We start from the raw sequence: 13,575 nt of genomic DNA on the forward strand, positions 1-13,575 counted from the left end.
AAGTGTGCTGGGTATCCTGACAGAAGATGTGCTTTGAATCAATTCAGTAGCCATTCACTTTGCGTGAGCTGAATGGAAAGGTTTCTAACATGTAACTGTCGCAGGGAAAACAGACCAAAGCATGCCTGCTCATTTTGCATTGAAAGCAATAAATACAGATTCTAAATTGCATTCATTATCTAGGAAAATGAACTAAATGCCGCTCTGTTAAATGGCATTCAATTTGATGATGGTGCACATAATTACCTGTTCAGGACTTGGACTGCAGCTTGACTTTTAATTTGCAAAACTGGCTTTGTCCCTCCTCTGGTAAATTGTGAATAACTGTAGTTCCAGACGGAGAATGACCAAAAAAATGATGCATCAACACAGCTTCTGATGTTAATAACAGTAATCAACATTTTCCCAACCCTATCTGTGAATACCATGTGTACATTTGTAAATCTTTGCGCATGCTAAACAGATAAAGTCAACTGTGAGACCCATGATACGTTTATACTTACACTTAATTAAAGATTCATATTATTAATACAACATATGAATCAGCCAATAAATTATTTTGTATTTTATGGACTGGGATACAGCAGTGTATAAAGCTGCATCACTAATTATAATTTTGTATGTCTGAAATGGACCATACTGCATAATGACAACTTTAAATTTTGATGCTAATACTTTTGTACACTCGGGAGGATAGTGAATGCATGTCTTTTATGTGTCATAAATTATTTTAACACTTATATTTTAATTTTTATGAATGAACTTTTACAATACAGTGTGGTCTGGAACATATCTTAACAGAGTAATACACATACAAATGAATCATCAAGAAAGCAAAAAACAAAACAAAAACAGCACCAAACAGGAAATGACAACAAAAGTAAAACAAATGTAACATAAATTAAAATTAAGATAAAAACGAGAGTGCATGTTGCAGGAGGTTCACTTGAGTAGTGGTCCACCTCCTTCATCAATACAGAAAAAGATGTTTGTGAATATGAAATCTGGTGAGAGGCAAAATTAGATAACTAAGGAAAGAAGCATTAATATCTTTGTAACAGTAATCACAGCACCCATTTCTGCAGTTAATAGTAAAATAATGGAGATAATCAGCTTTACATTTAGCAGTCACAGTCTTCCCATAATGCATTATGTAAAAGTAGAAGACCAAATTAAATGGGAGCACGTTTCAGGATATAATTTACAAAAATCACTGCGTATTATCACAAAGCATCTACCACCATCTAGGCGTCATCGGGCCTGTTTCCTGGCAGTCAGCACTGAGGGCTGTAAAAACCTGCCAAAACTACACTGTCATTCTCTGTGGTTACGTCATCACCGCGCGTCCTCTGCTCAACCAGCGCACTGTCCATTGCGTTGTGTTGTAGCGTTTAATTGATTCAGCGGGGCGGTTTGTGTTGCCGTTGAATCGCTATTGTTTGTATGTATCGTGAATATACTTTGTAGTCGACGCTAACTTATTTCAACATGGAGTCCGGAGAGGCCAACGAGGGGGAGAAGGGAGGCTCTCTGTCGGCGGCGCAGAGGAGGGCAGAGATCCGGAGGAGAAAGCTGCTCATGAATTCAGAGGACAGGATGAACAGAATCGTAGGCTTCGCTAAAAACGAGTCTGAAAACAACGGTATGTTGTTATGAATGATCCGGTGCACACTACGGCGCTGTTAGGCGAGTCTCCTCTATTGAAACGTGTTATATTGACACCTGCTTCATCTCACTGCTGCTGTTTGAGTCAACAAATTACCTTCATCCACAGACACTATCTTTGTTTCATTAATCATATGCAGATAAAACAGAGGGGGGATGTAACTAAGTACATTTACTCAAGTGCTGTACCAAATTACATATTCATAGCCTTCCTGACCTGCCAAAAAATCTTCAAATATAGTGATCTTGAATTTCTATTTTACTTAAAACTGAAGGATGAAGTGTTGATGTAGGGGCTGAGAAAATGCTCCTGCTTCTTCAGCTAAATAAACCAAATAGGACCCTCCTGTGTGAGGTGGAAAATGCATCGTCACTGAGCTGAAAACAGAGCTGTTTACCTGACACCATCAAAAGTTAAATTTTAAGAGATGAGTGGCTCTCCTAAGTAGAACACATAGGAAATGATGCATTATATTAAACTGCCAAACAATACATAAAGGAGTTAAAATCAGTACATCCTTAAAGAGGAACTTCACCCATGGCAAAATTAATATATTTTACTCTTTTGGTCTAAAATAAAATATTAGTAAAAATGAAAAAGTCTCTCAAATCTGAAAATTAGAGTGTTAAAAATCTAATTTGTGTTGTCACTGAGTATAAAGTCTGGAGCTGCTCCACAGACAATGAATGATGTCAGATGTTATAGATGACACTGACAGCACCCAGGCGAATGTTACGAGTGCATGGGTGCATTTTCTGCGTCAGAACTGAGAACACTGCAGTAGGATGAAGCTCATTCTGGTACAAGAAAGAAAACAATCTGCCAGAAGTTTGGCTCCCATTCATTATCTAGGGAGAAGCTCCAGACGTCACTAGTTTGAGCCTTACTTCTCTGGTTTCTGGCTTTAAGAGAAAGTCACAAATATTGATTGATCTTCCCTCGGCCATGGAAATAACATATTGGAATTCTTAATTTAGGTGGTGTTCCCCTTTAAACATCTACAGAAGTAAAATGCAACATACACATGAATGCAGCACTAACATTAATCCAAAAACATTACATGTAATAGTAAAATACAGACAGAAAACATTTTATTACACAGGGAGTACTTTTACTTTTAAAACAGGGCTTTTACTTGAAGTGGTGAATTTCAGCAGTGTGAATTTTGTACTTAAGTCAAGGTTCTGAATATGTCATCCACCACTGAGTATAAACGTGGCACATTATCTCAAGCTGGGATTCAAACCCGCAACAACCAGGTCCCACTGCAGCCGGGCCACTTACAGAAATGGCTGGGCCCCTGAAAAGGTCCAGTGAATAGACCCTCCCCGGATCTGCTTTACTCACATTAATGCATGCGCTTGCTATCTCTCTCTTAATTTAGATCAGCTAATTTCCCAGATCATGTGGCCGGCCACTAATGACTCATGCTATTTTCAGGAGAGGACGTTTTATAATGAAACAGGCTACGTTTTTCTATAGCAACAATTAATACAATGTTTATATTTGTTGTTTAATAAGTCATGGTGAATATTTCGTAACTTAAATATGGTTAACATCACTTATATTTAGGTGTGTGTGTGGGGGGGGGCATAATATGATATAATGATATAAATAATTAATATTACAAATACTAAAAATAATAATACAAATATATTTAACTTTAGGTAATCTACTAGAATAATATAATCAATTGCTTTTCAGTCCAGCAGATACATTTTGCTGCTGCAAAAAAGTTTATCTTATTCGATAAAACAGATGTTGACAAAGTTTTTCTTCTGAGACATAATTTACAGTTGGAAAAAGGTAATAAATCGCAATATATTTTATTGCAATACTCAGCATATTGCAACATATTTTAAATGGCAATAACATTGTATCATGGATCTTCTGGTGATTCCCGCCCCTACTTATATTTAGGATGAACAAGATCTATCGCTCCTAGAAAGCATTCCCCTTTTTACCTTCCCATGGGCAGTCCTGTCCCTCTGTGACTCCAGTGACTCAAGATGGCACTGAGTGGAAACAATCAGTCAAAAATTAATGTTAAGTTTTTACAGTTGATTAACCATCTTTAAGTATTTTATTTAAAGCAAAGTTGCCAGAAATGATCTGGGTTCACCTTCTCAAATGTTGTCAGTGTGCGTGTTTCTTCATCTTTTATGATAGAAAATTTGATATCTCAATCTAATATCTTTTTGGGGTTTTGGACTGTTGGTTCGGACAAAACAAATGATTTAGAATATGTCATCTTGGATTATAAATAAACGATTTACTAGTTGATCAAGACATGGCAGATATTATGGAAAGATATTATCTATGGCAACAAGTTTCCATAGATAATATCTGTCCATTGAAGTTCTTTGTACTACGCCTGTAGCTCAGGGGCAGAAAGGATAGATCCATCTCAAATTGAGCCAAACCAATACAGGAACTTGATTGATATTTTATGGTTAAAGGCCCTGAACTTATTGACTTATAGTACAGTTTCCCATTCATCTGATGTCAAGTCAAGTCAGTTTATTTATATAGCACATAAAAACAACAGGTGTTGACCAAAGTGCTTTGTCACTGATGTTGTCTCCCATCTTCAGCCGGAGCGCTCCGGCGTCCGACAGAACCCCGCTTTCACCTCGACCTCGACAGGACGGAGCCATGGTCGTCGTCCTCATCCTCCCCGAGACCATCTCCCTTCATGTCAGAGGCCTCAGCGCTCGGCAGCCGCTCCCACAGTGCCACCCCAGAGAGGAGGGGCTCACCCCTGCCAGACTGCAGTGAGCCACTCGGAGGCTCTCTGGGAAGCTCTTTGGACGACGACATGGGAGGGATCCGACCGAGACCAAGGGGGGAACGGGCATCAGACGACATCAGCGGTTCCCCACGTCGAGGCCTCCAGAAGTACCTGTCACGTTTTGATGACGCCATGAAACTGCGGGGTCAGCTGGCCAGCGAGAAGCCGGCTCAGGACGGAGGGTCTGACTCAGAGGATTTTGATCCCTTCAGAATCTTCCGACTCATTGGCAGCATCCTCCTGGCTGTTTTTGTTCGAATTTTTGTCTGCAAGTTTCTGGTGAGTGTACTATCATGTCATGTCATTTTGACATGTTTGTGGCTTTGGGTCTTATTTTATCTCTGAGCACTTACTTTTAAATTAGTGCTCAGAAATACTTTTAGTGGCAGTGTCACATATTATATGTAACTAGGGTCTGATATCAGCCCACATTTAATAATAGTGCATCTCACTACCAGAGAAATGACATTGTTCTGTAATTTTTCTTTTGAAATTCTAGTCGATATTTGCTCCGTTTCTGACCCTCGAACTGGCCTACATGGGGTTGTCCAAATACTTTCCAAAGGTGAGTTTGTATCAAATATTTTATAATCCCTTTTCTACTGTTAAAGACTCAAAATTATCATGTATGCAAACAGTGTTGCCTTAGATTTCCAAGAAGTAGTATTGTAATTTTTTATTTTATTATTTTTTGTTTACCCTTTGTTTAACCGGGAGTAGACGACTCACTAAGATTGAAAATCTCTTTGTTGTGATTGTTGTGGCCTAGACTGGCACTAGTGCAAAGAACACAGTGGCAGACATAAAACAAACATATAACAATTTAAAATAAAAACAAAGAACAAATTGCAGAATCCACCGTTTGTCAAGACCTGCCCATGGTCCCAGCCTTGGTTACTGTTGCTGGGTTCAAAAAGCCAAGCCTGGGGGGCGTTCATTCCCACAGGAAACAATGGAAAATACCGGGAGATTTAACTTTCTCGTAATTCGAATTGAATCCATCATTCTGTCCAAAACGCGGTGTCAGTGATACAGAACAAACGTGGCTACAGTTGAGTGAATGGGCATTATATGACATATCCGAAAACTTGTGAAAATTGTTGTTTTGTCCTGATGTCTGACAGTAGCCATGGCCACTAACGTGAGCTACTCTGGGAATATGTTCTGGATATCTCGAGTCACTGTTGCAGACACCCCAAGCACACCTTTTAACCATGTTAAAATAATATAACTCACTGATTTATCCGCGTTTGCCAGCTAGAAAGCTCTGCGTTTCCCCGTGACGCCATTAACAACGAGCCTGGGAGAACACAGCCTGGGGCGGTGTTTGACAAACCCCAGTAAGTTAGCAACTGTTGCTATGGGGAGGAGCACTCTGGTTGGTGGGTCAGCAGACCAATCAGAAGGCCAACAAAGGGTCAACATTCAGAACATCTACAGCCAGATCTGCCTGATTCACAGTCAGTTAAAATCATTTTAGCTGCATCCACTGAAACCAGCCACTGAAGATTTAGATAATTTTGCAACTGATTCCAAGCTGAGGGAACAGCACACTGAAACACCCTGTTTCCCAGTTCAATATTGACTTTAGGGACCGTTAGTATTAATAAGTCCTGGGAGCAAAGACCGTAACTCCCTATACTTTTTGTAGGATGTAGATCCATAGGTAAGAAGGAAGCAGTCCTGGAACACCCTTACCAATTATCGATGTTAAGAGATACTTTGACGGTTTTGATAAAAGTTATACAAGGTTTGATTTGGTTGGTTAATATTCCACTTTTCCTTTTTATACTTAGCAGCAGTGATAGCCAAGGCCAGAGACATTATGTTTTCAGGTTGTCCGTTCCATTCTTGTGACTGCAGCATCTCAAGAACGCCTTGAGGGAATTTCTTCAAATTTGGCACAATGAAGTGATAATCTTTTTAGTGTCATTCTGGTTAACGTGAACATGATATCTCAAGAACACCTTTAGGGAATGTTTTCAGTTCAGTCAGGACCACCTTAGTCAAAGAAAACTTTATCTACATTTGCAGTATTATATTTGGCGGTATGGCTCTGTCCTGGGGCCTCTCTGCCTCTCCTAGGCCCACGTGGAAAGAGAGCACACCTCTCCGCCAGTGTGTTTGCATACGTGGACAGCCTAAGGCAGAGAAATCACACCTCTCCGCCCATCTGTGTGCATATGTGGACAGCCTAGGGCAGAGAGAGCAAACCTCTCTGCCCTTCCATGTGCAAACAAGGAAAGCCTAAGGCAGGGAGAGCAGTGGCAAAGACCCCCCCAGTAACAGTACAGAGCAGCATCAATGACAAACAGAAATGATAAGTCAGACACAACATAAAGAGGAGTGGTGGAGGCAGGTTGGAGGTTGTAGGCAGACCAAAGCAGTTTCAATAGGGTGCTCTGAATGAGATTTGCTAATTGGTTGCATAGAAAGGAATCATGTGATCTGTCAGCAGACTCCCTTCCATCAATCATCTTCTCCATCAGTTGATTTGGGCTGCTTGAGATCAGCTGATGTAGCTGGGATGTGAGCTGAGCTTGACATCATGTCCTGCCTGAACTAACACCAGGCTCAATATTTGGCACAAACGTCTACTTGGAGTCAGTGATGTTATGTGTCAGATTTTGGCATTGAAATGTCAGGGTCTCTGTCACCTCACGTTTGTCTTATTCTCGTGAATATTTCTAGAAGGCCTTGAGGTAACTTCCGCCAATTTGGCACAAACGTCACGAACAATAACTCAGGAATAGAAGGGAAGACATTTGGTCAGAATTGGTGACACTAATTTTGGATGCTCACTTTGAAACTGCTGATTGTGTAGATCTGTGCTGCCAGGTTGAAGATGTGTGTGAAGAATCCATGTTGTAGAATTTTTAGCTTCTGTGCAGCAACATACATATGTGAAACATTGTCTACTGTCATGGCTACATGTGACTCTGGAGAGACACGGATTTAAACTGTAATTGCAACTTGACTGGTTCGCAGAGGCATACAACTGCAAGGCGATAACTATGGAGACTGTGCATTGGTTTTGATAGAAGTTGGGTTCCATCCAGACATGACCTATTGCTCTGACTTCCTTGTGCTCTGGCTGAAAGCCGTGTCTTTGTAGCCACAAACATCTTACTGCTGGCTACACCCACACCAAGTATCACTGGAAGTTTACCAGTAACTTCTTTTAACACAATTTTTGTATGTTTGTATTATGTCTATCACAATTATCTGACATTTTATTGACTAAAGAATTGATGTTATTGAGAATATATTCCAGCCAGGTGTTTCAGTGTCTTTGCATTATACTCCTGTTCCTCCAGGTAGAGAAGAAGACCCAGACCACTGTGCTGACCGCTGCCCTGTTGCTGTCCGGCATCCCCGCTGAGGTCATCAACCGCTCCATGGACACCTACAGGAGGATGGGGGACGTCTTCGCCGACCTCTGTGTTTACTTCTTCACCTTTATCCTCTCGCACGAGATCCTGACGCTCATTGGCTCAGAGACTCCCTGATGGACCCTGATGGAGGTTCACCCCGACCCCCTTCTTGTTTTCCCCTCCCTCTGTCCCCCATAGCAACAAGGCTTGGTCGTATTTGTCGGCTGACATGTTTGTTGTTGACAGTCTGGAAACGAGTCCTCGCTGCCTTATGATCAGGGTCGCGCGTCAGCTTCAGGATTCCACTAATGCTAAGCTACATGTGACCACAGAGTCCAGTGTTTGTTACAGATCTCCAAGTCATTTTTGCTCTGGACTGAACCTGAGAAACAGAAAGGCTTTGAAGAATGTACAGTGGCATTTATCGTACTGAATGATATTTATTTGTCAGGTCGAGCACAGAAAATAGAAAACGTTATACTCAAGAGTGAACACCAGTTTCAGTTCATCATCAGTCTGGCAGCCACAGATTCCATTTAATTCATGAATGGGAAACACTGGAGTTCCTCAGTTTCTGAACCTGACATAACATCATTAACTTGAAAATTCTGATATTGATGCGTATGCAAGTGTTTACCAAATCATACAAAATAGTCAAAAACAATCTGGTGTTCAATGCAATGAGCTGTCTTCCAGTGTTATGCATTACATCAGAAAAACCCTTCACATGCTTAAAACAGGACCTGTAAAGAGTAACTCTCAGTGTTCTGCTGCCCTCTCTGGTTGAACATTTAAAGTGTGTCGCACCTGTCACCACACCAGTAGTGACATCACAGTGTACTCATGCTGCAATCCATTGCAAGTCAAGCGTTAATAAGTCCAACTCAGTATTCCCGACTTCCCATGTGCCTTCACAAGCATCTACAGAAGACCTACGTCAAATACTACAGCGCCGCTAGCAAAGACAAACAGCATATGAAATAAGTCAACAGTCTCGCTCTTCTTTGCTCATTAAAATAGCGTAGAGTGTGTAAACGGATGTCGAGCTAATTGTGTGAACCACAGGCAATAGCGTAAACCTGTTTTATGAAGATGGAGATACATTTGCCTTCAGAGACTTCGGCGAAGAACAGTCAACTTAATGGAAATGGAAATGGCAGCTGCATTGATGTTACAGCGGTTTCACAACAGTAAAAACACTTACTTAAAACTCTACAAAAAGTAAAATAAATGATAAAGATGTCATTCCTCTCGGTTCACTATGTGCTCTGCCATTTTGCTGCGACGTCAGGTTTGTTTATGTTGGCAAACTTGGTCTAGATGAAAAAGTTTCCGACTTATAATTCCGACTTGAATGGCCGCTCCATTGCACTTTTCATTGTTGGAGGCTGTTTTTTATCAAGTTCCGCGTACAATGGATTGCAGCATATCACATCCTGAGTGCACCTCTATACCACTGCAGCAAGGTGAGAAGTTAAACCAATAGAGGGCGGCAAAAACATCTTTTCAGCTGCTGTTAAGTTGTACTTCAAAAACTCAAACTGTTTGAATGAACCCATTAATTTAAAGTGAGATTATGTAACTTTTGCTAAACAGCGGCCTCTATGGCTGCAAGCGGCAATTACAGGAGCATGGTCTATGCTAAAATGTAGTGCAGCAGTAGCACAGGTTAAGGAATAAATAAGTTAGTGAACTCATTCGGTAATACCTGTTATAAAATGAGCCACAATAAGACTGCAGATCCCCTCGGTTTGCTTTATAATATATGAAGTCAGCTTTTCATTTGTGAGAAAATGAATGTGTTATTTATTCTTTAAAAATTACATAGTCTTGCTTTAAAGAACAGATTTACTGTAAGCCGCCCTGAGTCCTTCTCTGTCCTAATAATCTCCAAAGATGTTGCATAACTGGGCAGGGTGTCATATTCTCAGCTAATACGCAGCACACTCCTCAGCAGGCTTTGGAGGTAGTTGATGTCCTACCTCCAAATGATGTTGATATACAGCACTATGAGTATGTTTTTCCTGTAAGTCAGCCTTGCAGTGCATCAGACAAGGTTGGAGCTGGTGCATTTTCAGGTCATGCTATTTCAAAACCTTAATCTAACCTTCATGTAACTCTGATAGCCTGCCAGATAAAGGCAACCTTGTAAGCATACTCATTAATAAGGAAAAAAATTCCACTTCTTTATTGAAATGTTAGTAAACCGAGGACAACTTTGGAGGGAAGGGGTTTGGCTGGAGCTCTCGTTCCGTTATGATTGATAGTCGATGACTGATTAGAGCAGAAAGCTTAAGACGGATTATCATCAGGACTGACAGAGGCAGGTGCTTTCTTTTTTCCCCCTCGTACATAATATCATCTTCTCTGCACCTCAAGCGGCAGATGACCTTGAGGCTTTGCAGTTGCGTCCCAAATGGCAATCATCACGAAGGTCCAACAAAAAGTTTCCTTTGAAAAGTGTTTACATGGAAGTTTAACACCATTTTTTTTTAAAAAAAAACGTGAGATTAGTGTCTGACTTTATTCTCAGGATTCTGACTTAAATCTGTGAATCTTTTTTTTGCATGAATTCTGTGATAAAACTCAAGAGATTTGACTTTTTTTTTTCTCCACATATAGCCCTCCTCTCTGCCATGTAAACATAAACTAGCAAGAAAAGTAGAGTACTCCTTTTTTTTTCGAGATTGTCAAGTTATTTTTAGGTCACAAAACATGAGGAACAGTTACACACATGACCCTGCAGCCGTAGTTTAAATACTTAATAGTATCCAGCTCCTGATGATTTTAAGTGTCTTAAAGGAATACTTCACCAACACATTGACCCTGTGTATATCAGTTATTCTTGTTGTGTTACCTTCAATTCTTGAAGAAAACCTGAATTTCCTCTCACGCCTCCACAGAAAACAGCGAAGATATTGATTGATTGATTGATTGATTGATTGGGGTCCGCGTTTAACAGCAGCAAAACTATATATCAAAACAGTGGTTTACAAACTCACACACAACTCCTGCAGTATAATCTAAGTCTGTAATTAATCTATGGCCATATTGTGGGTGACGTATTCCTTTAAGAACCTGAACTCCTGTTTAATTGGTGGATTCAAATCGTGTGTTTGTGTTGCGACAGATTTCCTCGTAGGCATGCTTTAAGTCCTATCTTCTTTTGCGATCTGTCATCCAGTGTTCAGAAGGGTCCACCCATGTTATGATCAAGTTTTCCTCCTTAGTTCTCAGCTGTGAGAAGAAGCATTTAGTCCTTGAATGTGGAGTATATTATTTTGCACGGCTGTGAGCTTAAAAACACAGTAAACTTCATACAGTGTAACGGAACGTGTGTTAGACAAGAGCGTCTTGGCTTTTACTGGAAAGTGCTGTCACTGCAAATATATGTGGGACAGTGGGAGTTTGTGCGGTTATTTGTGTTGAGTAATTCTGGTGATGTGTCCCGCTTTGCTTTGTTTGGAGCCACATCCATAAATCCTTCATATACTGTATACTCTCTACTTCTGTGCTGTAATGTCCTCTCTCCATACTTTTGATTTCATCCAAATTAATTTATTAATGTGAATTTCTTGTTTTCATGTAAATAATTTGGTGATTTATCCTACGACTTGTCTGACCTACTTGATTGTTTTTGATAACGTTTACAGAATAACTGTTTATAATGGCTCTTACAGTGTCTTACTTCAGTAACAAAGTCAGTGTTGACATGATGTAAAAACTCTCTGATTTAAAACATACAGGAATGAAAAAACTGACAATTCATACCAAATAAATACTACTTGTGTGACATTCTCTGTTTGTCTTTCTTTCTTCAGTACAGCCCATACACAGATTTCAGTATCACTATATTCCAATGCATTATCAATCATATTCCTATTTAGAGGGGACAGCTGGATCTGGGCAGTTATTCTGTATTATGGTTTGTAAATGTCTTATCGGATGAACGTCAATTTGATTACTGGACAACATTTTGCATACATGATACTTATCAACATATGTATATATACTATAAAAATATTCATTAATTCTCCTTTAACATTGTTGTACTGATGTCAGCCATGTCACCCAGCCATATCTTAAGGAAGACAAGAGTGTTAGATTTCACTGTAATCATAATTTTGCTTTCATTTTTTAATTGAGCAAACAGTGGGATTTACAGCTGATAAATGTGTGATATTGGGCTATATGCTCGAATGTGGAGGTTCATGCACACCTTCATTAGCTTGTTGACAGGTACATTGGAGGAAGAGAATTTCTGCACACTGTCCTATTACTGACAATAAACTCTACGTTTCAGTCCTCAGATCTTCATCAGGTAAAGTGAAGGAACAAAGAACATTCCAAAATGCATATAGATAACACCTTTTTAGGTGAGGCCATTGAAAAACCATAAGCTGACACTGAAATCAGTCCCACAGTATGTGTGAATTAGCCTGTAAGGCACCTCCCACTGTCAAAGATGGAGACTGTGGGCAACAACTACATCAATATAAACTGAATAACACAGTTTTAAAAACAATATATCCAAAAACATGTCCAACATGTCAAATCTCAGGGCAAAATCATAACAATTACACATTTTTGGCCATCCCACATACAAGTGACCCACGCTTTTGGGGTAATGCTGGAGTGGGAGAAATAAGTAGACTCCAAGCTGCACAAAATAAGGCTGCAAGAATTATTCTTAGATGTCCAAATGATACTCCTATTGAAGAGCGATACAAAATACTAGAGTGGTCGTATATCAGGTGATATAATAGCTAGAAATGTTCTTCACTTATTTCATAACTTACATGTTAAAAAGAAGCCAAGACTGCTGATAAGCAGGCTCCAGCAGGTGAAAGACAGACATTTAGTCAGCACAAGAGCAGAAGCACAAGCGATTATGTTTTACCCAGAACTAGGCTTGCAACTGGTATAGGATGTTTTGTTTTCGTGCTGTGAAGTTATGGAATGGTTTACCTGATCTCATTAGGAATTTACCAGAAAAATATTTTAAACAAAACATTAGGGGTATTTTTTAAGGAGTATTTGAAGTTTTATTGTAACTGTATGACTGTGATTGAGGGTATAGCTTCTATGTAATATTATCTGTATAGGCTTTGTTGTGTGTGTATAATAACATCCATGTGTTGTATGTATGTTTTTGGTTTGTGTCTGTTCTATATTGTATTGTATTTCAGTTATACTGTATGGTGTTTCTATTAACAAACAAACATACAAATGGGAGGCAGGCAATCACAATATAATTACCAAACAGTTATAATTAATCATATACTAGAGACAGCATAATAGAAAAAATATTTATTAAATAAATAAATAAAAATAAATAATACATATATAAATAATAAAAACATATATATAGATAAAAAAAAGTCAATTTGCAAAATAAGTACTAGTAAACACCATGCAGACAATGTGTACTATTTGTGTTTATAAATAAAACTGACTTGACTTAAAAGCTTTGAAAGTTGAAATTACATTTGGAAGAGACAAAACAAAGCAATGAAAAAAAATCAGAAGGTGTGAGTAATCACTGAGTTTGTATTCAATGCATAACATGAAATACTAGAGTAACAGAGCATGTTATGTTCCACCTATTTATTCTCCAAATGTCTTAGTCATCACTGTTTTCTAGTAAATGTGACAAAGTAAAAATACAGTTCCCTCTGATATTTGATGGAGGAAAAATATAGATATTAAAATACATATTCTGTATGAGTAATAAAGAAAAATAC

At 39.2% G+C, this 13,575-nt stretch overlaps 1 protein-coding gene across 1 annotated transcript; it reads left to right on the plus strand.

Annotated features, from left to right (window-relative positions):
• Window positions 1-1,342: 1,342 nt before the first annotated feature.
• camlg (calcium modulating ligand) lies at window positions 1,343-11,628 on the plus strand. The gene is made up of 4 exons (XM_049592514.1): window positions 1,343-1,642; window positions 4,261-4,736; window positions 4,957-5,022; window positions 7,775-11,628. The coding sequence occupies exons 1-4, from the start codon at window positions 1,489-1,491 to the stop codon at window positions 7,964-7,966; spliced, it is 888 nt and encodes a 295-aa protein (XP_049448471.1). The 5' UTR covers window positions 1,343-1,488; the 3' UTR covers window positions 7,967-11,628.
• Window positions 11,629-13,575: the final 1,947 nt, after the last annotated feature.

Source organism: Epinephelus fuscoguttatus, linkage group LG12 (genome assembly GCF_011397635.1).
Source record: "Epinephelus fuscoguttatus linkage group LG12, E.fuscoguttatus.final_Chr_v1".
Classification (NCBI taxonomy): Eukaryota; Metazoa; Chordata; class Actinopteri; order Perciformes; family Serranidae; genus Epinephelus; species Epinephelus fuscoguttatus.